Source organism: Heteronotia binoei, chromosome 7, assembly GCF_032191835.1.
Source record: "Heteronotia binoei isolate CCM8104 ecotype False Entrance Well chromosome 7, APGP_CSIRO_Hbin_v1, whole genome shotgun sequence".
NCBI classification, from domain to species: Eukaryota; Metazoa; Chordata; class Lepidosauria; order Squamata; family Gekkonidae; genus Heteronotia; species Heteronotia binoei.
In genome coordinates, this window is record NC_083229.1 from 118,992,531 (window position 1) to 119,017,824 (window position 25,294).

At 46.1% G+C, this 25,294-nt stretch overlaps 1 protein-coding gene across 1 annotated transcript in view; it reads left to right on the top strand.

Moving 5' to 3' along the window:
- The window catches only part of PIGN (phosphatidylinositol glycan anchor biosynthesis class N), a 137,932-nt gene that overhangs the window by 65,606 nt on the left and 47,032 nt on the right, over positions 1 to 25,294 (top strand). The window contains exons 19-25 of the mRNA XM_060244280.1: positions 5,484 to 5,592; positions 8,103 to 8,205; positions 8,868 to 8,970; positions 11,964 to 12,050; positions 15,263 to 15,318; positions 17,262 to 17,337; positions 22,339 to 22,412. Coding sequence (XP_060100263.1) covers positions 5,484 to 5,592; positions 8,103 to 8,205; positions 8,868 to 8,970; positions 11,964 to 12,050; positions 15,263 to 15,318; positions 17,262 to 17,337; positions 22,339 to 22,412 — 608 coding nt within the window. The remainder of the gene's footprint in view (positions 1 to 5,483; positions 5,593 to 8,102; positions 8,206 to 8,867; positions 8,971 to 11,963; positions 12,051 to 15,262; positions 15,319 to 17,261; positions 17,338 to 22,338; positions 22,413 to 25,294) is intronic.

Genomic DNA, 25,294 nt, shown 5'->3' on the forward strand with positions numbered 1-25,294 from the left:
TTCCCAGCCGCTTGAAACCTGGCCCCAAGTCCTGTTCTTGTGGTAAGAGCCCTGTGATCCAGTTAGCCTGACCAGAAATTGCCTCTTTCCAGCTTTTGCCGTTTAGCTCATTTCCACCCACACCCTTCAACCACCTCTACTCACAGCAGCTGTATTTCCACATAGACTGTGTGGAGTTCTGAAGCATTTCAGAGTGTTCCAAAACAGCCAGACAGAACCCCGTATAGCAGGGGGGTCAACCATGCAGCCTTCAGGCCCCCAGAAGGCTCCTTTCAGGCCCGCAAGTAACTCACTGTCATCTGCTATCTTCTCTTTCTCTCTTGCTTCCCTCTGCATCGCAGCTTGCTTTGCCAGGCTTGCTCCATTGCACAGGAGCTACAGAGCAAAGCCTCTGTTTTCTCCATTGGCTGAACCTCCTCCCTTGGGGAGAAAGATGGGAAGGGAGAGCTTGCTTTGCCAGGCTCTCTCAAGTGCACAGGATAGCTACTGAGTCAAGACTCTCTTCCTTCTGTTGGCTGAGGCTCCTCCCCCTCCTGGTCCCCTGGGGAAGGAAGGAAAGAGCCAGAGCTTCCTTTGCCCAGTTCCCTAGATCCCATGGGAGAGATACAAAGAAAATACGTTTAAGACCAACGAGTGCTAATGTTTTAAGCGTGTTTTGTTTTACGCTTTTAAAAAATCATTGTGTTTGTCTGTGTCTTTTATAAAGCTTATCTCTCTGTTACCTGGCATTACATTTTATGACACCCATGGCCCGACCCAACAAGGTCTCATTTATGTCAGATCCGGTCCTCGTAACAAATGAGTGACATCCCTGCCATGTAGTGTTACATTCCCCTTTGCTTATTTTTGTGGGGCCGCTGCTCTGATTTTAATTTCGCTGTCATGAAAAGGGCACTGAAGAACCCTAAAGCAAAAGCGCCCTGGCCTGTCATTGTTTGCTTGTCGACATGGGACACATGGTACATTTTTGGTGATCAGCTGGGTGGGTAGATTGCGAATGCAGTTGTGGAGGCAAGCAGAAATACTGCAGCACCATCTCGCCATAGGGCTCACTGAATCATCACGTTGGGGAGCCGGCTGCGGGTGCCTTTTGGATGGAACCATCTGGGCGTGTTGGAGCAACATGTGCGAATATGCTTGAGCCTTTTCTAGCCAGCTCTCTGTGCCTAATTCCCTTCTCTCTTCCTCTGCTACGGGTGGGTGGGGACCGCCTCCCTGGTAAGAACCGTGACTCCTTTCTTGACGACGGGCTGGATTCCTTTCAGCTCTTTTGTTTCCCCAAGCATTTAACTCTTAAGGGGAATAACAACATACCATCGGCAAGAACCTGAGATCGCCTTTGTAGAATTAGGATGGGGGAAGGTTAGTGTTATTTTTGCTAAGTCCAAAGCCTGGGATGATTGCAGGGGGGGAAGGAGAGCCCGGAGCCCAGTGTGTATGTCTTACGGTTTCCCCTATGGATAGTCACTTGATGGCACATCAGGAGAAGTTCATTAAACCCACATAAAAACCAGCACCAAATAGCTGCTGCTCGATGTTCGCCTCTAATTACCTCTCCAATCTGTAATGCTGAAAGCTTGAAACAGACTCCTATTGACAAATCAGGCTCACTTTCTTAAAAAAAAACCCCTCAAACTTCCTCCCAAGTCCTTCTTTTGGCTGAACTCGAGCGTGAAATACGGTTATGCAAGTATGAATCAACAGTTTGCTCTAGGAGGTGCTGAACGGTTGAAGGGCATCCAAGATGTAGTGGGAGTTATACAACCTGCTGGCTGTCGAACAAAAGCATGATATTCACATGAGAAAAATGCAAGTGGGGAGGGAGGGAGGATGTAGGGCTGGAAGAGGCCTCACACTGCAGGCCAACTGGCCCCAGCCTCCCCGCTCAAAGCCAGAAGACGGTTGTCCAGCCTTTGGCTGATGACCTCCCAGTGCAGGGTGGCCAGGTCTGTGTTGGAAAATACCTGGAGACTAAGGGGGTGGATCTGGGAGAGGGAGGGGGGAGGGGAGGGGTGGGGCCTCAGCATGGTGCAGTGCCATAGAGTCCACCCTGCAAAGCAGCCGTTTTCTCCAGGGGAGCTGATCTCCGCCAGCTGGAGATCAGTTGTAAAAGTGGGAGATTTCCAGGCCTCACCCGGAGGCTGGCAACCCAGTGGCAGAACCTCCCGGAGCTGCAGAGAGCAAGTCTTTGCCCTCTCTTCCAGCCCGTGTTTGAAGAACACGATCTCCCCTCAGTCTGTGGGCTAAATGTTTTAGGGGTGCCAGCCTCCAAGTGGGAATTGGAGCGCCTCTCCAGACTGCAGAGATCAGTTCTCCTGGAGAAAAGGGATGCTTTGGGGGGTGGACTCTCTGGCATTGCCGCCCAGGCTTCATCCCCAAATCTCCAGGCATTTCCCATCCTGGATCTTGCACCCCTACCCCCCCATCCCCCACCAGTGGCCAGGAGGCACCCCTCATGTATACTCAGTTCCTTCAACCTATTCTGTATTTTATGTATTTATTGATTATATCATAAATCGTCATATCCCACTTTTCCTCCTGGTTCAAAACACCTTACAATATTAGTTGAGACACTTTCAGTTTGAAAGCAATCATAGCAACCCCCCAAATCTCTCCCTTGCCTCCCTTATTTAGGACTTCCTTTGCAGGGTTAAAGCTGCAGTACTGCAGTCCTAAGCTCTGCTCACGACCTGAGTTCGATCCCCGGCGGAAGCTGGGTTTTCATGTAGCCGGCTCCAGGTTGACTCAGCCTTCCATCCTTCCGAGGTCGGTCAAATGAGTCCCCAGCTTGCTGGGGGAAAAGCGTAGATGACTGGGGAATGCAATGGCAAACCACCCCTTAAAAAGTCTGCCATGAAAACGTGAAAGCAATGTCACCCCAGAATCGAAAACGACTGGTGCTTGCACAGGGGACCTTTCCTTTCCTTGCAGGCTCCTCCCCCCAGCTCTCTTTGCTCCCTTCCTTTAACCCCATTCCCATTTCATACACTCATAGAATCATAGCATCGGAAGGGACCTCCAGGGCCATCTACTCCAAAACCCTGCATAATGCAGGTAACCCACAAATACCTCCCCAGTACACATGCACCCAGTGACCCCTGCTCTGTGCCCAGATGGCAAAAAACCTCCAGGATCCCTCGCCAAACTGGCCTGGAGAAAAATTGCTGCCCGATCCCAAAGTGGTGATCAGCATTTTGCTGGGCCACGAGAACCGAGCCCTAATGCAGCCTTTCCTGCAATCCTTCTTATGATCTGAGTTCACCCAATCAGCAATGCCGTCAGATGAACATTTAGCCTCTGTTTAAAATTCTCCAAAGGAGAACTGACCACCTCCCCAGAAAGCCTGTTCTACTGAGGAACTGCTCTCTCAGGAAGTTCTTCCTAACATGTGCTTGAAAACTCTTTTGATTTAATTTCAACCCGTTGGTTCTTGTCTGACCGCCTGGGACCGTAGAAAGCAACTCCGCACCATCCTCACCAACTTCATCGCCCTCCTCTGGACACGGTGAGCTACGCTGTAATTTCGAACAGCCGTTGAAAGTGCCAAAGTTGCATTTGGTTTTGGAGGTTCTCTGTAGTTTTTCAAGCAAGGAAAACTGATGGGAGATTTGGAAAGGCTGATATAGAATTTATAGGGAACATGTCATTTGCAAACAACGACAACAACAAAACCATAAGGGTTTTTTTTGTTGAAGAAAAACAAGAGATTCCAAAAATTCACCCTGTAGGCATCAGAATAAAGTCATGCTCTCTGTCCTCCTACAACATGCCCAGAACTCAGTCTGTGTTAGTCTGTCCGAAGCAGCAGAAAAGTGCAAGCACCTTCGAGACTAACACAGTTTGTGGCCAGTGTGCCCTCTAAGCTGAGCTGGCGTGAGCTAGCACACAGATTTGTAGCCTCCAGCTCACCCATTTTTGTCTTGGCTCGGGAAAGATGGCCCCAGAGCACACTCAGTTACGCAGCAGCTCACAACTTTCATGCCAGTCGCTCACAAAGCAGAATTTTTGCTCACAAGACTCTGCAGCTTAGAGGGAACATTGTTTGTGGCAGGGCAGGAGCTTTCATGGAGTCACTGCTCACGTCTTCAGATATGAACGGTGCCCCCTGGGCTTGTGTTTCAGGTCTAGCCCTAGCTTGTGTTCCAGGCAAATCTGCAGTTGTCTGCAGTTGTCTGCACCACTACCGCTCCTCAGTGATATTATATATAAGGAACATGTGTAGAGAGCAGGAGAAATACACGCAAGCCAGTGTGGCATCGTAGCAGCCCCAAATGCTCCGGTGCTGGGAAACTTCTCATGTAACAGTGATCAAATTTTGCTGGTCACGGCCCTGCCTTGTCATCTCTCCTTGCAAAGTTCTGATGCTGAAGATCTTCAGAATTACCCAGGTGGTGCTGTCCATTGTGAATGGCGTTTTTGTTTAACTATAAAAACTTGGGCTGAAATCTGAACATTTAAGCAAAAATGTGTTGTTTACAATCGATAGCACGGGGAGTCATTTCATAGAAAAAGAGGTGCCGGTGCTCATTAGCACAAACCATTTGCCTGTGCCGCACAGCCCTGACATCACTGGGAGGTGCACTAAATTGGATCAGCTCAGCATCTACCTTAAAATGCTTCCTGAATTATAATTGTCATCATAAAACCTTATCCCCATCATACTTTTAAAATTACTTTCTTCTGTGTGGCCGCAGTGGCAGGATGAAGATTTTTATCTCTCTGCTTTATATGTTTTGGTTATTTTCCCTTTTTTTTGTGTGTGTGTGTAAAAATATTAGCATGTTTGTCAGATCTTAGAATTCAGCAAAATTCTCACAGGGGGCTTGAACAATGGAGCCCAGAAGCAAGGATTTGGGGAGGAGGGAAGGGATGGTAAAAAGGAAAGGAAGGGGGAGAGAGGAAGGGAGGGAGGGGGAGAGAGAAAAGAAGGAAGGAAAGGAAGGAAGGGGGAGAGAGAAAGGAAGGAAAGGAAGGAAGGGAGGGGGAGAGAGGAAGGAAGGGAGGGAGGGGGAGAGAGAAAAGAAGGAAGGAAAGGAAGGAAGGGGGAGAGAGAAAAGAAGGAAGGAAAGGAAGGAAGGGAGGGGGAGAGAGAAAGGAAGGAAGGGAGGGAGGGAAGGGGAGAGAGAAAAGAAGGAAGGAAGGGGGAGAGAGAAAGGAAGGAAAGAAGGAAAGGTAGGAAGGAACGAAGAATTTAGAGGTTCTGGAGCTCCTGCCCAAAATGAGGCCTGGATAGCATCTTATGTAAATTATGCCACTTAAGATAGGGAATCTCGACCCTAGTAAGAAGACCTACTTATTTCTCATTTCCTTTTCTTAGTTTGAATTTTAAAAGGTGAGTGTGTAGAATCTGTACGGTAACATTAACTTTTCTCCTGTCCGCTTCTCCTTAATCACCACCTTGTGGAAGAACCAGCTGGGCGACTGGCCCTCTTCCTTAAAAGCACCTGGTTCTTTTCTTCTCTATGTTTTGCTTTCTTTCGTAGTTGCTGAGCCTGGCGCTTTCCTCGTACCTTGTGAAAAACACCCACAGCAGTCTGGAAAGCAAGCAAGGATTGCCTTTAATAAATCAAGTTATGAGCTGGACAACGCTAGGTGAGCCTCCTTGTCTTGGTCTCGATTAATCTGGAATATGGATGATGTGGGGCTTGCAAAGGAAGATGTTGGTTTGCTGCTGTCTCTGTTACTTTCTAGGGGGCGGGGGTTGGATCCCATTGATCCGTACCCCTTTGATGAAGGCATCTTGCTTGAAGAGCATCTTTATTGATAGGTATAGCAGAGTTGCAGTATATAACTCTCCCAGGAAGTATATTGCAAAAGTTAAACTTATATTCAAGTATCGATCCATTTGGGCAGCCATGTTGGTCTGAAGCAACAGAACAAAGTAGGAGTTCAGTAGCACCTTTAAGACCAACCAAGTTTTCCCCCCGAATGTATTATTCAGAATATATTCAAGTATATTCAGTTCACATTCCGGTTGCAGTTGAAAAGAGAACGTAAGAGGAGCACTGCTTGATCAGACCAGTAGTCTATCTGGTCCAACATTCTGTCTCACACGGTAGCCAACCAGTTCCTCTAAATAGCCAGCAACAAGGCTTAAAGGCCAAGGCCTTCATGAGAACGTAAGAAGATCCCTGCTGGATCAGACCAGTAGTCCACCTACTCAAGCATCCTGTCTCACACTGTGACCAATCAGTTCCTTTGGACAGCCACCAATAGGGCATAAAGAGCAAGGCCTTCCTGAGAACACAAGAAGGGCCCTGCTGGATCAGACCAGTAGCCCATCTAGCCCAGCATTCTGTCTCACACAGAGGCCACCCAGTTCCTCTGAATAGCCATCAGCAGGGCATAAAGGCCAAGGCCTTCCCCTGATGTTGGCTCCCGGCTCTGGGATTCAGAGGTTGACTGCCTCTGAATGGGGAGGTTCCTCTCAGTCACCACGGCTAGTAACCATTTATAGGCTTATCTGTCTGAATCCCCTTTGAAAGTTATTTATTCCTGTGGCCATCATTACATCTTCCAGCAGCGAGGTCCACATTTTAATCACTGTGTAAAGTAGTATTCCCTTTTGTCTGTTCTGAACCTATTGCCCATCAGCTTTATTGGAATTCCGTGAGTTCTAGTATTTTGGGAGAGGGTGGGGAAAAGTTCTTTTCCTCTCTCCATCCCAGGCATAATTTTATCATGCCCCCCCTTTAGTCCAATGTTCCCTCTAAGCTGTTCCTCCATATTCCCCCCGAGAAAAGCCCTGCCCATATGAAATATTCTCTCTTGATAGGCGCCACCTGTGCATGACTTCCTGGGTAGGCCAAAGCAATTGCGTTTTAGCCTTCCTACAAGTAGAAAGTTCTCCCTGTGGGGAGAAGTTTCCCCCAGGTTAGTTCCATCTTTTGTGAGGTAAATTCAAAATGGTGGCAGCAAAGGAAGTATTTCTCATTTGTTTTTCTGTCTGGTTATACTGGAATTCTCACTATAGAAGAGCGAAAAGAGTGTCTCTTACTGTTGCCTCTGAGCTAGACCAGGGGTCCCCAACCTTTCTGGGCTTATGCGCACATTTGGAATTGTAACACGGTGCTAGGGTTGCCAAGTCCAATTTAAGAAATATGTGGGGACTTTGGGGGTGGAGCCAGGAGACTTTGGGGGTGGAGCTAGGAGACATTAGGGGTGGAGCCAAGATCAAGGCTGTGACAAACATAATTGAACTCCAAAGGGAGTTCTGGCCATCACATTTAAAGGGACAGCACACCTTTTCAATGCCTTCCTTCCATAGGAAATAATGAAGGATAGGGGCACCTTCTTTTGGGGCTCATAGAATTGGACCCCCTGGTTCAATCTTTTTGAAACTTTGGGGGGTATTTTGGGGAGAGGCACTAGATGCTATACTGAAAATTTGGTGCCTCTACCTCAAAAAGCAGCCCCCCCAGAGCCCCAGATACCCGCGGATCAATTCTCTATTATTTTCTATGGGAATAAATCTCCCTAGGGAATAAAAGAGTTCCCAGCAGACATTTCCCTCCCCTCCCCCCGCTTTCTGACGACCCTGAAGCGGGGGGAGGGCCTCCAAACTGGGGGATCCCCTGCCCCCACCTGGGGATTGGCAACCCTACACGGTGCACAAAATGGCTGCTACAGGAGGTGAGGCCTCACAGAGGAAGAAGAGGGTTAGTTTAAAAAAATACACTGGGAAAGAGGGGTAGCAGAACCAACATAGTGGTATATATAGACATTGAAACTATATTACTTTAGCTATATTACTGAAACTATATTACTTTAACCTACATAGCCAATCAGATCTTCAGATGATCTACATAGCCAATCAGATAAGAAGCCGTACTGGGCAAGAGCCCCGCCTGGACCCACCTACTTTCAGAAACACTCAGTGGGCTCCAAGAAAGCTGTTGGCAGGCGCCATGACACCTGCGGACACAGTGCTGGGGACTCGTGAGGTAAACTTGGCTTCCAGGAGTAGGAATGCACAATAGCTGCTGGTTCATAAGAAACAATGAAACTTTTTTTCCCTCAGTAGCGCACCACTTTTGAGAGCAGTCAAGGGAGGGATTGTTCAAGTCCTCTTGCCCTGACCAATTATTTTCGATGTCTTGCAGCTTCATCCTTGATCGTACCACTGTTAAGCTCTACAGTGCTCTTCTTGAGGCTCCTGAGCATTTTCCTTTCACTGATGTCCACGTACCTTCTGCTTAGCACAGGGTAACACACTTTGTTGTGTTGGGTTTTTTTACAAAAAGAATTCAATATATTCTGTGTGTGTTATGTATCAAGTGCATCGAGTTGGTCCTGGAGGCAGGACTGGGGAAACCCCCCGGACTTAATGTGGCTGCCACAAAGTGGGGGAGAGCTTCCCTTTGAAGAGTCGTCACCTCAGAGAAAACGTTCTGCACGAATCCAGCGTGCCTCCTGCATGCTTTTTAGTATCTGATGAGTTAAAGGCTGTGCAATTGAAGTCCATGACTGCATGGAATGTACTCTCTTGACAGACACAGCCTGTGAGTGCCTTCCTGGGTAGGCCAAAGCAATTGAGTTTTAAACCTGTCTACAAGTAGAAAGTGGGAAACCCTACAGGGGGAAGTTTCCCTCAAGTTAGTCCCAGCTTTTGTGAGGTAAATTCAAAATGGTGCAAGTCCATTCACTTAAATATAGAAACTTGAGTTGTGGACTCCTGTTCCGTCAGGCTTTGTTAGTTCCTGGATCGGCTATCTACCCCCTTTTATCTGTTGTTAGTGTTCCCTGTGCATGTGTGAATGTGCACGTGGGGGAGAATAAATGGGGAATAAAAATCTATATTTTGGCCTCTTTATTTCCCTGATTTTACAGCTTAACTAAAACCTTTGTCGTCATTTGTGTTGGTGTAGATATGAAGCGCTTTTCCCACCAGCCTTGACATTGTTAATGTTTGTGTGGATTACTATGGAACAAGAAGCGCAGAAAAGTTATGGAGTTTCACTGAAGCCAAAGGTAATGTTTGATTTGTAACCCCCATTTACGCTGGAAACCTCTTTCACAAGTTACAGGCAATATGCATACCGTCTGTGCACAGTAGGCACTTGATTTTTCTTCATAATTTGAGTAATTCTCATGCTACATTCAGCAAATGTACAGCTGAAACATGTGATTGAAACCACAAGTTTATCCAACTCCTCATCCCTTGTTTCATCTGTTAAGTGAACATGTGTTGGCTCTTTCTTACCAATAGATATATATGCATTCACCGTAACATATTACTCTATGGTGACCGCTTCAAATTTTGACTTCAGTTAGAGTCTTCTGCTGGATGCAATTATTTATTCTGGAGGCCTCACTTCAAGAAGGGTGTGGACAGAAGGGGAGGGGTGCAGAGGAGAGCGACAAGGATGATCCGGGCCCCAGAGACCAATGTTCCCTCTAAACTGCAGAGTCCCGTGAACAAAAATTCTACTTTGTGAGCTACTGGCATTAAAGTTGTGAGCTACTGCATAAATTAGTGTGCTCAGGGTCATCCTTCCTGAGCTAAGACAAAAATGTGTGTGCTGAAGGCTAAAAATTTGTGAGCTAGTTCACACTAACTCAGCTTAGAGGAAACGCTGCTGGAGACCAAGCCCTATGAAGAAAGGCTGAAGGACTTAGGAATGTTCAGTCTGGAGGAGGCTGAGGGGGTGGGATATGATTGCTCTCTTGAAGTCTTTGAAGGGCTGTCACTTAGAGGAGGTCAGAGAGCTGTTGGAAAGGACACACATTAATGGGTTTTAATTAAGGGTGGGAAGGTACCAGCTGGATAAAGGTTAAAACGCTTGGGGCTCTTTAGCTTGGAGAAACGTCGACTGTGTGGTGACATGATAGAGGTTTACAAGATTATGAATGGGATGGAGAAAGTAGAGAAAGAAGTACTTTTCTCCCTTTCTCACAATACAAGAACTCGTGGACATTCAATGAAATTGCTGAGCAGTCAGGTTAAAACGGATAAAAGGAAGTACTTCTTCACCCAAAGGGTGATTAACATGTGGAATTCACTGCCACAGGAGGTGGTGGCGGCTACAAGCACAGCCAGCTTTAAGAGGGGATTGGATAAAAATATGGAGCAGAGGTCCATCAGTGGCTATTAGCCACAGTGTGTGTGTATATAAATATGTGTGTGTGGGTGGGTGTGTATACACACATACATATATTGGCCACTGTGTGACACAGAGTGTTGGACTGGATGGGCCATTCGCCTGATCCAACATGGCTTCTCTTATGTTCTCATGGATAGTAGGAAAAACTTTTTTACAGTAAGAATTTGATTCCAGCGGAAGCTGGTTCAAGTAGCCAGCTCAAGGTTGATTCAGCCTTCCATCCTTCCAAGGTCGGTAAAACGAGTCCCCAGCTTGCTGGAGGGAAAGTGTAATGACTGGGGAAGGAAATGGCAAACCACCCCGTAAAAAGGTCTGCCGTGAAAATGTTGTGAAAGCAGCATCACCCCAGAGTCGGAAACAGCTGGTGCTTGCACAGAGGACCTTTCCTTTTTTCTTCAACAGTGGAAGCAGCTACCAAAGGAGGTGGTGAGCTTCCCCTTTTTGACAGCTAAGCAGCAGCTGGACAAACACTTGTTGGAAGTGCTGTAGGCCAGAGGTGGCCAAATTGCGGCTCAGGAGCCACAGGGAGCTCTTTCACACATATTGTGTGGTTCTTAAAGCCCCCACCCCACCGCATCAGCTGGCTTGGAGAAGGCATTTGTCGCTTTAAGCCACTTCTCCAAACCAAGCCACCTGGCAGCTTGACTTGGAGAACCTCTGATGAGTGGCTTTTGAGAAAGCAAGCCTTTGGACAGGGGTGGCTGAACTTGCTTAATGTAAGAGCCACATAGATTAAATGTCAGTTGTTTGAGAGCGGCAAGGAAGGAAAGGTAGAAAGGAAGCAGATAGATGGTGGAAAGAAAGCAACTTGAACTTTAAATGCATTCTCCAAGCTGGCTTGGCTTGGCGAAGTGCTTTAAAGAAGATGAAGACTGCAGATTTATACCCCGCCCTTCTCTCTGAATCAGAGACTCAGAGCGACTTACAATCTCCTATATCTTCTCCCCCCACAACAGACACCCTGTGAGGTGGGTGGGGCTGAGTGCTCTCACAGCAGCTGCTCTTTCAAGGACAACTCCTGCGAGAGCTATGGCTAACCCAAGGCCATTCCAGCAGGTGCAAGTGGAGGAGTGCAGAATCAAACCCGGTTCTCTTGGATAAGAGTCCGTACACTTAACCACTACACCAAACTAGCTCTCTGGCTTAAAGAGACAAATGACGGGGTGGTGGAGGCTTTGAGAGCCACAGAATATGTGTGAAAGAGCCATATATGGTTCCCGTGCTGTGGTTTGGCCACCCCTGCCTTAGGAGAACCACAGAAGTTGTGCTATCTTCGCCTATCTCAGAGGCTAGCTGGATTTGTTCTAGGGTATCCCTGATATCTTCAAATCCAAGGTATGTTTCTCCTAAAGGAGTACTGGAAGGAGTTATAGGAGGGTAGATTTCAGCTGATCATTAGGATTTAGCCCCAGAGGCCTAGGATGTGGGTTCTCGTTCTCGTGCTGTGGAGATGGAGCTCTGCAATTCCTTTCCTCCGAGACTCACCAGGGGATATCGTTAAAGCTGCCGAACCCCATGTGACTTTTGCGAATAACGGCAATATGTCTCTTCCCATCAGTAGGTTTGGTGGAAAGGAAGGGGAAATAAGGTGGCAAACAGAAAGGTCAAGGAATTATTTCCTTACCTGTGGTGGTGGAGCTATTTCTACTGGATCACTCCAGTTCAGCGATAACTTTCTTGAAGAGAGCCATTAAAGTGTAATAAAACTGTGGGAGAAGCGGCTTCCATGGCGGCCCCGGCTGGCTTCCGTGAAGCAGCAGCTCCTTAATTTCTCATTTGTTCCCCTGAAAATATATCTTTAATATCAACATGAACTTAACTGACACTGCCGTATTGATTCTCTCTCACTATCTTTTATAGCTTGCTGCTCTCAGCTTTTCGCACACGGCCGATATAACTGAATTTCGACAACTGCACGTGGGTGACATCAGGCGATCTTTTTTCTACGTATCCTTGAGCAGTCCTTCATTGAGGAAACTTCAACTGTTGCACAGAAATCCCTGGGTTTACCAGGGGTCAGCGTGGGCCCCACGGAAAAATCATAGGGAGGGGACCCATTTGGAAGAACTGTTTTCCTAACCCCAAAATCTGTCCTCCCAAAATCCTCTAAACTCTCAGGGGCAAGCTGATTCCCTCTCTTTCCCTTTAATTAATACTTGACTGCTTTCAATGTGTAGTGGCTAGTGTATTGAACTTATGGAAATCCAGGTTCGAATCCTGATTCTGCCATGGAAGGTTGCCGGGTGACCTTGGGCCAGTCACAGACTCTCAGCTTCACCAACCTCACAGGTTGTAACAAGGATAAAATGGGTTGAGAATGACGGAGAGTTGTAACAAGGATAAAATGAATGAGAATGATGGAGAGAAAGGCAAATAAAAATTCAGTAACTATTTCCCCTTCTGGACCATTCTCATCTCTTATCAGGCAGTGTTTTGAGGGGTTTTCTCTCTTTTTGTTTAGTTTGCAAAGGCATGCTTTTTCGTATGTAGCCGGGGAGCCTCCTAAGTAGGTCGAGACTGCTGCTTTGAGCGTGGAGAACGAGATCTGGTGACTTTCATCATCCGGGTGGGGGTGAGTTTTCTGTTGGGTGCAGAGGGCCACTGGACTTAATTTGAAGGTGATGCTATCCGGGCCAACAGCCTAAACCCCAGTGGATCGTTACTTTGAAAGTAATAATCTCACTTGAAATGGCCCATGGATATTATTTCCCAAAAAAAAGAGAGTCCATCAGTACGATAGGCTGTCTGAGTGTAATGAAGTCTTTTATAGGGTATCCTTGTGCGATTTGCATGCAGATGTTTATTGTGCCCTGTAGGCTTTTCTCTCTTCATAATCTTGTCTCTGGATGTAGCACTATTTCACTTAGTAGAAGTCAATGGCAACTATTTATGAAGCTGCTCGTTCCCCTGATGACCCCTGTGGCCCCAAGCCAAATTAGTTGTATAGATCAGGACCTCTACAGAAGACCGTACTGGGCTCAGTTTCTTGGTCACTTTGGAATAAAGCTTTATTGTAGGTGGTCAGAGCGTTGGATTATGGCTGGGGAGATTGAGGTTCAAATCCCTGCTGTGCACAGGGCAGCTATCGGGCAAGGAGTTCTCATCCCAAATGATCTCAGTTTGTATATAACAACACAAGAAGAGCCCTGCTGTATCAGACTAGTGCACTGCTTTCTTTAACACTGTGCCAAGCAGGGCTTTTTTGAGCAGGAATACACTTCCGGCTAGCTTGGAATCAGGGGTGTGGCCTAATATGCAAATTAGTTCCTCCTGTGCAAATGAGAGCCAGTTTGGTATAGTGGCTAAGTGTGTGGACTCTTATCTGGAAGAACCGGGTTTGATTCCCCACTCCTCCACTTGCATCTGCTAGCATGGCCTTGAGTCAGCCATAGCTCTGGCAGAGGTTGTCCTTGTAAAGGCAGCTTCTGGGAGAGCCCTCTCAGCCCCACCCACCTCACAGGGTGTCTGTTGTGGGGGTAGAAGACATAGGAGATTGTAAGCCGCTCTGAGTTTCTGATTCAGGGAGATGGGGGGGGTATAAATCTGCAATTTTTCTTCTACAAATAAAGCTCTGGTGCCAAGTATGGTAATACCGCAATCTTGTGATACAAAATAAATGAATAAAACTTTATTGGGTTGATACCAGTCCGTTTTTGGAGAGCTGATGATTAAGTCTGGAGATCTGGGAGGAGGCCAGGAGAGAGACCACTCAGACGCCTCCTTCACTTAATCTGTCTCACTAAAGAAAACCTAGAGGCCAAAGTCTGTCATTAGTGTCCCCCCTGGACAGTTGAAGGGTGGGGCATGGCTGAGAAGGCCATAGAGACCCCTCCTCACCCCGGTCATAGAAGTAGGCAGGGCTTCTTTTGTAGCAGGAGCTCCTTTGCACATTAAGCCACACACCCCTGATGTAGCCAATCCTCCAAGAGCTTCCAGGGCTCTTTGTACAGGCAGGGCTGGTGCTGGGGTTTTTGGTGCACTAGGAGAGCTGCCCACTAGCGCCCCCGTCCAGAAATTAAAAAAAAAAGAGAATTGTAGCAGAAATGAAGAAACTTGAAACTATTTACAGTTTTAATTTACAGTTTTTTATTTGAAATTTTATTTTTTTTTTAAATTGTGAGATTAAGCAATGCAAATTGTGAGAATACTACTTGATCTTTTTAGCTGAAGGTGCCGGGGACAATGAGCCAGGCAGCGTCTGCACTCCATGGAGCCTGCTTTCTATTGGGGAAGGCAAGCTCCAAGGAGCACCCACGCTGCGTGTGGGAAGAGGGGGCGCCTAGTGGTGCCCCTTGGCTAGGTGGCACCCTAGGTGGCTGCCTACTTAGCCTCCTCCCGCACACCGGCCATGGGTGCAGGGCCTACTGTAAGCTCCAGGAGGATTGGCTACTTCAGGGAGTGGGGCCTAATATGCAAAGGAGTTCCTGCTGCAAAAAAAGCCCTGGGATAGGAGCAGACTCCCCTCCCTGCTGCCATCTTTTCCTTTTAGGCAGCAGAAGCTGAAGCACTGGGGCGTTGTGCTTTCAGACTCTTTCAAGATGCCTATGAGGTTAGCTCAAGGTGGTGCATTAAGACCTGCGTGGATCCAGCATGGCAGAAGGAAGCAGGAGGAAATGAGCCAAAGTCTGGTGCCTCAGGTCAGCTGAGGGCTGCAGGGAGTGGTGAGGTGCCTGGAATATTTTCAAGCCCACCTGTAGGTTCATTCAGACAAATGCCTCATAGGTCCTACCTCTTGGCTCCCTAGCAGTACATTCTTGGAGCAGCTTTCAGGCTTGTGTGCTTCTTTGTTGTCCTTGCTCTACATGAGATAGTCCTGTCCAAACAGGTCCAAACAGTACTGCGGAGGAGGTGTCTAAAGAGGCCCTAATTCACAAGCTGAGTAAAGTCTCTCTCATTCTAAAAGCGTGTCCAAATAGCAGCATTCCCAGAGGGGCTCTCTAATGTGCTTTTCTCACTTCAGTCCTTATTGAAGCTAAATCTTTAAATATGAGAATTCTTATATTGGATACAAAACTTGAGATTTCTTCCTTGACTGGTTGATTAAATATACCCTCCCTTTCCTTCAAAATGGCTGGAATATTGCTGGAATAGAAAAGAATTGCGATATTTTGCTTAAAAAAGGAATATGTTGTGGTTTGTTTTCCTTAAGACCCATGCAGGTTTTTTTCATAGTGACAGCCTTTTTCGGGACTGGAAACATTGCTTCTATCAACAGGTAACTATTGGTAGTTCCATTGAGAATCTGTGTGATGCTGTGGTTAGCTTGTTGGTCTGTTTGGTGTAGTGGTTAAGTGTGCGGACTCTTATCTGGAAGAGCCGGGTTTGATTCCCCACTCCTCCACTTGCAGCTTCTGGAATGACCTTGGATCAGCCATAGCTCTCGCAGGAGTTGTCCTTGAAAGGGCAGCTGCTGAAAGAGCTCTCTCAGCCCCACCTGCCTCACAGGGTGTTTGTTGTGGGAGAGGAAGATAAAGGAGATTGTAAGCCACTCTGAGACTCTGATTCAGAGAGAAGGGCGGGGTATAAATCTAATTCTTCTGAGGAGACCTGGGTTTGAATTCACATCCTTCCATGAAGCATGCTGGTTGACCTTAGCCTTCTCTCCCTCGTAAGGCTGTTGTGAGGATAAAATGAAGAGAGGAGAACTGTGTACTCCAGTCCGATCTTCAGGAAGGAAGGAAGGGATTGAAGTGTGCTAGACAGACAGAAACAGACTGAGTGGAAGAGGATGGCAGGCCATGCAAAACTGGGCAGATTGGCAGAATTTCTCTTACTTTGCACTGGTCTGCCATTTTAAAAATTGTTTTTAAGATAATTCCGATTTTGGTGTTTATAGGGACAGTTTTTTTCATCCCATGGATTTCAGGCTAGCTTATGTGATATAATCACTCCACGCCCCATGTGATCCTCACAACAAGCCTGTGAGGGAGGTTAAGCTAAGTTTGATCAATCCAAGGTCAGCCAGTTAGCTTCATGACTTTGTGGAGGGGGCAGGGGTGGAATTCTAGCAGGAGCTCCTTTGCATATTAGGCCACACACCCCTGATGTAGCCAATCCTCCAAGAGCTTAGAAGGCTCTTTTTTGTAAGCTTGGTTTGGCTACATCAGGGGTGTGTGGCCTAATATGCAAAGGAGCTCCTGCTAGAATTCCACGCCTGAGAGGGAGAGTCTGTACCTCGGTATCCCTGCTCCTAATCTGATGCTGTAATCACTTTAGCTGCATTTTTGTTGTTGTTAAAATTTAATTGTTATACTGTCCATTCCCTGTAAACAGGGCTCAGGGCGGTGTACAACAACAAAAAGTAAGGAAAGTAAAAGGCTGTGAAATCTATAAGGAAAGTAAAAGATTGTGGAACTGGAGAGGGCTGAGAATACAGCCGGAAGGCCTGAGGCTAAGAGCAGCTCAATTGCATGTGTAGGCTTTTGCAGAAGCCCACACAAGCACACACCTCTTTGGGGATGCTGGAACATGAGCCGTGCCAGATCTGTAAATGTAGATTGTAGCAGCTCCTCTTGTTTTCACAACACTGTGTCTGTGGTTGGTCTGGATGTATCCAAACGGAGCCATTGGCAATAGTTATGAATACAAATTAGAGAGTCCTTTTGTAGAACAAGAAAGTTCCAGTAAGAAGGAGCATTTCTTAGCAGGCAAGGACGACTGGTTCCAGACTTAAAACTCAAAGCAGAAATGAAAAGTATAATAATAATAATAATAATAATAATAATAATAATAATAATGGTGCCATCCCAAACAATTATACCCTTCTAAAGTCCACTGAAAAAAAGAGTGTACTTAGTAAGGTACAACTCTGTTTAGGATTGCAGTGCGATCCTGTAGTGTATCAACTTTTTTAATGATGAGGTAGACAAATGAAACACGTTGCTTCCAATGTTCCCTCTAAGCTGCAGAGTCTTGTGAGCAAAAATTCTACTCTGTGAGTTACTGGCATTAAAGCTGGGAGCTCCTGCATCAATGAGTGTGCTTCGGGGTCATCCTTCCTGAGCGAAGACAAAAATGTGTGAGCTGGAGGCTAAAAAGGTGTGAGCCTGCTCACACCAATTCAGCTTAGAGGGAACGCTGGTTGCTTCCTAATGGAGATAATTCTCATGCAAAATGCATCTGATTAATGTGAATTCTGCTTTTCTCCTGGGTGGGTAGCTTTGATCCAGCCTCTGTCTACTGTTTCTTGACCGTCTTCAGCCCTTTCATGATGGGAGGCTTGCTACTGTGGAAGGTCAGTAATTGCTTCTTGAAGAAAGGCTGCCATCCAGTTCACAGAATTTACCATGTTGCAGGCCTTTCGTATAGGACCAGCTGTGTGCTTCGCTAATTCCGCCCCTCCCCCAAGGTGCAGGCAGGGGGGGAAACCCGCACCTTCTGTCTATAATTCGTTTTGAATGCCTGCTGTGTAACATTATGGTTTTAACATGGTTAGGCTTTAACATACGTTTAACCTGATCGTCTGTATTTTTTGTAAAGTTACAGCCTGTGGCGACCTCTGGATAAAATAAATAAAATTAACGGTTTTGCAAATATGCCGAATTGCATATTAAATGACATTCGTAGCTGCAGCTTTTCATGGCAATAAATCATAACAAAACCTAAAAAAAGCAAAAGCCTGCAAGGTCTTTTCTCTGTCTTTTGCTGCACAAATTGCTAAGCGCAGAGCCTTTTCGAAATGCCAGATCACTCGTTCAGGTGGCGCTCACCCTGGCACAAGTGGCATGAGCTGCAGGGCATTGCCAGCTCTTATTTATCTGGGACCCCTGCAATATTGGCCAGCACTGTACTATCAAGCAGTGAAACTGAAGCAGTAGTTCCATGTGAACCTCTATAAGAGAGGCTGAGAGCCAGCGTGGTGTAGTGCTTAAGAGCGATGGACTCTAATCTGGAGAACCAGGTTTGATTCCCCACTCTTCTACATGCTGCCAGCTGGGTGACCTTGGGCCAGTCACAGTTCTCTCAGAAGTCTCTCAGCCCTGCCTTCCTCCTAGGGTGTCTGCTGTGAGGTCAGGAAGGGAAGGAGACTATAAGTCACTTTGAGACTCTTGAGTGAAGGACGGGGTATAAATCCAACCCTCCTTCTTATAAAGAATATAAGTGTACATCCCTAGAAGCCTAGGGATGCCAGCCTCCAGGTGGGACCTGTAGAACCCCTGGAATTTCAGCTTATCTCCAGACTACAGAGATCAGTCAGTTCCCTGGAGAAAATGGATGTCTTAGAAAGTTGACTCTACAGCACTATACCCCACTGAGCTCCCTGTCCCCAGGCTCCCTTCCCAAATCTCCAGGAATTTCCCAACCTGGAGCTGGCAACCCTACTCCCACATCCTGCCACTGGTCAGGGGGGACCTGGCAAGTCTAATTACTTTTGAGAAGAACAGACAGACCTTAACATTAGGGCCATGGAGGGGGAGGAGCTTATGTTGTTGTTGTTCAGTCGAGTCCTACTCTTTGCGACCCCATGGACCAGGTCACGCCAGGCCCTCCTGTCTTCCACCATCCTCCGAAGTCTGCTCAAATTCATGTTAGTCACATCAGTAACGCTGTCCAGCCATCTCATCTTTTGCCGTCCCCTCCTTCTTTTGCCTTCTGTCGTTCCCAGCATCAGGGTCTTTTCCAGGGAGTGCTTCCCTTTCATTTGGTGGCCAAAGTATTTGAGCTTCAGCATCTGACCTTTCAGGGAACAGTCAGGGTTCATTTCCCTGAGGACTGACGGATTTTATATACTTGCAGTCCAAGGGACTCTCAAGAGTCTTCTCCAGCAACACAGCTCAAAAGCATCTATTCTTCTGCGTTCAGCCTTCCTTATGGTCCAACTCTCACAGCCCTACATTACTACTGGGGATACCATCGCTAGGAGCTTCTGACAACCCCATTATTAAGCGTGTTTGTTTTGGTCTTATGATTTGCTGAGTAAGGCTAACAGAAGAAGTTCAGGAGAGGCTGGCAAATCACCAGATTGAAATCTACCTGCAGCAGGTGTTCAGGGTTGCAGATTGTCTCCTCTTTCTCCCCTGCAGTTCCATCTGATTTGGGGAGAGTTGATACCTGTACCAGCGTAAGAACTAGTTGGATAAGCAGGCAACGGTGAGGAAAGGGATTGGACACCTTTCCTTCCTCTTGCATAAGAGGATAGTGCCACTGTGAACAGGACAGATCAGTGTGATCCAACCTGGTGGGTGAGGCTTCTGATGGACTCTTGGAGATTTGATTGACTGTGCAGATTTTTAAAAATGTTGCTTAACATAAGAGCCACATAGACTACATGTCAGATGTTTGAAAGCCACAAGACATGATTGTCAGGAAGGAAGGAAGAAAGATAGATGATAGATGATAGATAGTTGGATAGTTGGATGATGGACAGACAGACAGGGGGAGGTGGAAAGAGAACAACTTTAACTTTAAATGCATTTTCCAAGCCGCTGACTGGCTTGGCTTGGAGAAATGATTTAAAGAGAAATGCCTTCTCCAAGCTGGCTGACGGAGCAGTGCGGGCTTTGCGAGCCTCACAATGTGTGTCAAAGAGCCACAAGTGGCTCCCGAGCCACAGTTTGGCCACCCCTGATCTCCACTGTGTTACTGAAATTATGCTGTGGGAATAATTTTGTGACTGTTGTGTTGCTGCGCCCACCATGCCGTGTCTCAGAATTCCAGGCTCAGAAAAGTCCGGAAACACTGGGCTAGACCATGTGTATGCTATTTGTCATAGAAACCAAAGGAAGCCACATTACAGTAGAATATCACTACACGCCTCGTGTTTAGTAATAGTTACTACCAGTGCCTTTTAGTTGAAATGTGTTTCTCCATTTAAATTCCTGCTCCGAGTTTTATTATTTAGTCAATGAACAAGCGCCTAGCATTGCCTGGTTTGCAGACGCATCTTTCGAGCTTCACTGCCTCCCACCCTATCCTTGTAACTCCTTTAAAAGGTGCAGGTTAATTGACCAATCCATCAACATCTGAAGAAGAAGAAGAAAAATTAAAGTCAACTCGCTGCAAAAATACCCAAGTGGATGGAAAACAAACTGCCGTCAAGATTTTAAACCTCCAAGAGCCTGGTGAACCTGAAAACGAGTCTGAAAGTCAATTTGCTTCAGATGTGATTTGTTGACTTTTGACAATTCCACAAACATGAAAATCCATTTTGTTTCAGCTCTTCCGTTAGTGTTGCTTCAATGTTTTCTCCCCAGCTAGCATACATTAGAACAGCGATCCGAAACAGAACTGAACATATAATGAAAGGACAGGCGAGGACACAACAAATTTAGGGTTTGTTTTTTAAAATGGATTTGTCATTAAAACAGATGGCATATCTTTCAGATGACATTTGATCTGATTGAACAGCCTGCTGGTATCGGTAATACTTGACTAAGTTATTGGAATGATAATAATTGGTTTAAGAAATAGGTCTCGATTCCGAATGATGAAACTAGATTGGGATGCTGTGCTTTAAGCTATAGGGTGTGTATCATTTTGAGAGAATCTTTTCTTATCCTAGAGTCTGGTGGGGGCCGTAATAGTATTTTCCTTATTCTGTTATGCATCGCTGAGGCTTTTAGCATCTGGAAGCTGTTTCCAAATATATGAAATTCTATACCAAAATACATGGACAATAATATGTCCATTTGTGTGTGAAGCTTAGGTTAGTGCAGTGGGTGGCCACGTGCAGATCTTTCCATACATATTATGTGGCTCTCAAAGCCCCTGCTGCTGCGTTGGCCAGCTTGGAGAAGGCATTTGGCTCTTTGAATCACTTCGCCAAGCCAGATGGTGGCTTGGCTAATGTATTTACAGTTAAAGTTGCTTTCTTTCAACCTCTCTCTCACTCCCTCACCCCATCTATTTTCCTTCCTTCCTTCCTCCAAAAATCTGACTTTCATGTCTTGCAGCTCTCAAACATCTGCTGCTTATTCTGTGGCTCTTATGTTAAGCAAGTTTGGTCACTCTTGGGTTAGTGCCTGTTTTGCTCTGTCAGCTTGAGTAGTCTTCAAATACTTGCCTAAGAAAGACGCTGCTTTTCAAGGTAGTTAGCGGAGAGGAATCTCTTAGGCTTGTATTCTCCCTGCCTTTCCTCCTCTTCCTCCTTGCTGGAAGTGTTCAGTAAAGTCCAAATTGCTCTACACCAGGGGTGGAATTCTAGCAGGAGCTCCTTTGCATATTAGGCCACATACCCCTGATGTAGCCAGTCCTCCAAGAACTTACAAAAAAGAGCCTTGTAAGCTCTTGGAGGATTGGCTACATCAGGGATGTGTGGCCTAATATGCAAAGGAGCTCCTGTTAGAATTCCACCCCTGTTCTACACCCATCTGCACATGGGATTTTTGGAACATATGAATCTACCTGGTAGGCTTTGAACCTTATGCTTTCATGCGGGAACGCTTCCTCTGACCATTGGAGCAAAGGGCTGCCATTGGTGGACTGGATCAGTATGATCTAACCCAACATCTGTTCTGTGGAAAAAATGAGCGAGGAAAGGGTGTTCATACCAGAGGGACCAGCTAATGAGGGAGTACAACATGGTTTTTAAATTCTTTCCCAAGGAGCTTACTGTGGACCCTTTGGAAAGTTATCATGGTTTCCTCATTGAGATTGTAAGAACAGATAAATTGTTGGAAAGATGACTAGCAGTAGAGAAACTGTCTTTTGCATCAATATTCATCATATTCCAGAACCAGGCCTTTTTGTGTAGAAAAAGCCCTGCAGGGACTCATTTGCATATAAGGCCACACCCCCTGATGTCACCATTGTTTCACACAGGAACACCACTGTTTCACACAGCAGGGGCTCATTTGCATATTAGACAACACCCCCTGACACCTAGCCAGCCAGAATGGCATGCCTGCGCAAAAAAAGCCCCACCCAGAGCCCTCTGCAAAGCATTACCAACAAGTACAAGTTTCACAGCACATGACTCAGTGCAGAACATGGTCTTTGTAAGTAGGCAATCCGAAAACTGTTAGTATAACACTTTTTCTTGTGTCTTAATGGTGTTTCTCAAATATTTACCATACTAGACGGAATGAAACAAGGCCTGTTAATATGTCTCAGTGTATTATGTGGAACTGATGTTACCTTTGTTGACTGTTAGGTATCTATTAGGTAGATGAAATGTTTGGATTTGGGGACACGCTCAGCGGCCTCTGTGAATATTAGCAATCTTAATTTGGTTTGGGGCAGTTGGGCTTTCTGATAGGCTGCCGTTAGCTTAACACAGTTTCTGTGTCCTCCACAGATCGCAATCCCTTTTCTTCTCGTGTCATGTGCTTTCGAAGCTGTTCAAGTCACTACACAGCTGTCATCTAAAAGGTACAGTACGCATTTCAAGTTGCTTTTGGGCTTCATTACAGGGGAGGGGTGCAAGTCAAACAGTCTCTCCAGCTCCTGTTTTCTAAATCCCTGGACTGGGGACAGCCTGTACCTATCTCTGTTCACTCTTCAGGGAATTCAGGAGCAACAAAACTCTGGTGGGCGCACCCCACCCCAGTTGAAAAAATCTTATAATAGTATATACATATAGTAATACCGTACTATATACATATATATATAGTATTACTATATATATATAGTAATAATAGAGCTTTTTGTAGAAAAAGCCCAGCAGGAACTCATTTGCATATTAGGCCACATCCCCTGACCCCAAGCCAGCCAGAACAGCATTCCTGCTCAAAAAAAGCCCTGATAATAGTACATATATATTTTCTAATAATTACAAAAATAATTACAAAAGTCATTATATGTATATAAAAGAAAGGAAAAATCTTGCAATCGTGGCCGTATTCTTACAGTGCAGCTTCGTAGGCATTGGGTTGGATGATTCATAAAGTCTGTTTAGGGGGTGCTGAGACCCCAGGAAACTGAAGTAGTGGTCTGCATGGGGAGGACGGAATTACCAGAAATCCCCTTCCCACAAGAATAGGATACAACCATTTAAATAGCAATAGCAGTCTTCATCTTATCCACAGTACTGCGTTATTTTGAAGTTCTGTGCAAACACAAAGAAGCCATGTAGAAAGTGCACAAGCCTAGGAAATGCAATTTGTCTGATGTTTTAGTTTTTGCTGTACTGAGGTGTCTTTTTATGGGCAAGCATTCATATTTTATTTATCTGCATTTACATAAAGGCACGTATCCTGCTTTTCTTCCACACTGGGACCTCTAAGAGCCTTCCGAAGCAAAATGTACAAGCAATACAATTAAAATAGACCTCGCCACAGGCTCCCAGTCAAATCTCAAATCAGTTGGGCCCAAGAGTGTCGCAGCCTGGTGCTGGTTCCATCAGCACAGCTCACACGGCTGCAGGCTGCAGGTCGCAAGCTGAGAGCCCTTTGAGTCTTGCCATAAGGCCTCTGTGCCCAAGCCTGGACTTTTTGCCTGCAAATAAGGAAGTTGTCAACAATGAATAGGAGAACACAGAAAAGGCTAGCCACAATATAGAAGAATCAGTGTTCTAAGACACTTCGTAGTGTAGACAATGAAAACTATATTCATAAACAGTAAATACACTGTTTGAACTGTATTTACTGTTTATGAATATAGTTTTCACTGTCTACAAAAGGGGTGTTGGACTCATTTGTTATGAGGGCTGGATCTGACATAAATGAGCCAGTTTGGTGTAGTGGTTAAGTGTGCGGACTCTTATCTGGGAGAACCGGGTTTGATTCCCCACTCCTCCACTTGCACCTGCTGGAATGGCCTTGGGTCAGCCATAGCTATCTCAGGAGTTGTCCTTGAAAGGGTAGCTGCTGTGAGAGCCCTCTCAGCCCCACCCACCGCACAGGGTGTCTGTTGTGGGGGAAGAAGGTAAAGGAGATTGTGAGCTGCTCTGAGATTCGGAGTGGAGGGCGGGATATAAATCCAATATCATATTATTATTATTGGGTCGGGCCACATGTGCCATGAAATGTAATGCCAGGTAGCTGAGATATAAACTTTATAAAGGACACAAACACAAAGATTTTTTTAAAACCCTTAAAATAAAATATGCTTAAAAGATTAGCACTCTTGCAATATTTTGTTTATCTAACCGTTTCTGATAACTGTTCTGAATTATTGCATCACAATCTGGAGATTGTGAATTATTCTGAATTATTGTTCTGAATTATTGCATCACAATCTGGAGATGATGTCTCTGCTGTAGCAATCCTGAGTATGCTGTTCAGACTTGCTCGTGGGCCTGATAGAAGCCCTCTGGGAGCCTAATCCGGCCTCTGGGCTGCATGTTTGACACCCCTGGTCTATATTGTGTAGCATCTTAGAACACGGATCCTTCTATATTGTGACTGCAAGTAAGGAAGGGGAGATGCTTAGCCCAGGTCTTATTCCACTTGCTTATTTCCACTATCTTCCCCTTCACATGATAACTACAACCCAGCAATAGATTGGTCAGGCAAGTCTACTGCGAGTGGATCTCAAAACTTTGATCCTGACCCAATTCAAAAGAGCAGGAGTCCAGTAGCCACTTAAAAGATGGAAAAAAATGGTGGCAGGGTAGGAACTGTTGTGAGTCGCTGCTCACTTCTTCGTGAAAGCCCTGCCGCAAATGTCGTTCGTCCTTAATGTGCTACTGGACTCTTGCTTTTTTCTACTGTACCAGCTGCCCATCGCGATCTGATCCAATCCAGACGCTTATTAGTCAGTGACAGGCAGATGATGGTGCGGTACAGCAGCAGAATTTGCCCTCTTTCCACCCCGTGCTATAAATCAGACGTGAGACATGACAACTCCAAGCAGAAAACCGTTCATGCGGCCGCCCATTTATCAAAGCAATGGGAGGAGGGAGACACCATGCAAATCAGGCTTTTGCATATCGGGGGCTCTTCCTGTGGAAAGACAGCAGTTGCCTGATAAGTGCTCTTTTCCTGCTGTCCAGCGGCGACATCTTTAAACTATCATTAGTGTCATCTGGACAGCTTGATGGGCTCACTTTTCTGTATGCTGTAATAGAGCGTATGTTTAACTTGTGGACTGAGGTTAGAATCACAGAGTGGGAAGGGGCCATACAGGCCATCTCATCCAACCCCCTGCTCAATGCAGGGTCAGCCTAAAGCAGGGGTGTCAAACATGTGGCCCAGGGGCCAAATCAGGCCTCCAAAGGGCTCCTATCAGGTCCCTGAGCAACTGGCTGTCATCTGCTTCTTTCTCCCTCTCTCTTGCTTCCTTCTGCATCACAGCTTGCTCTGCAAGGCTTG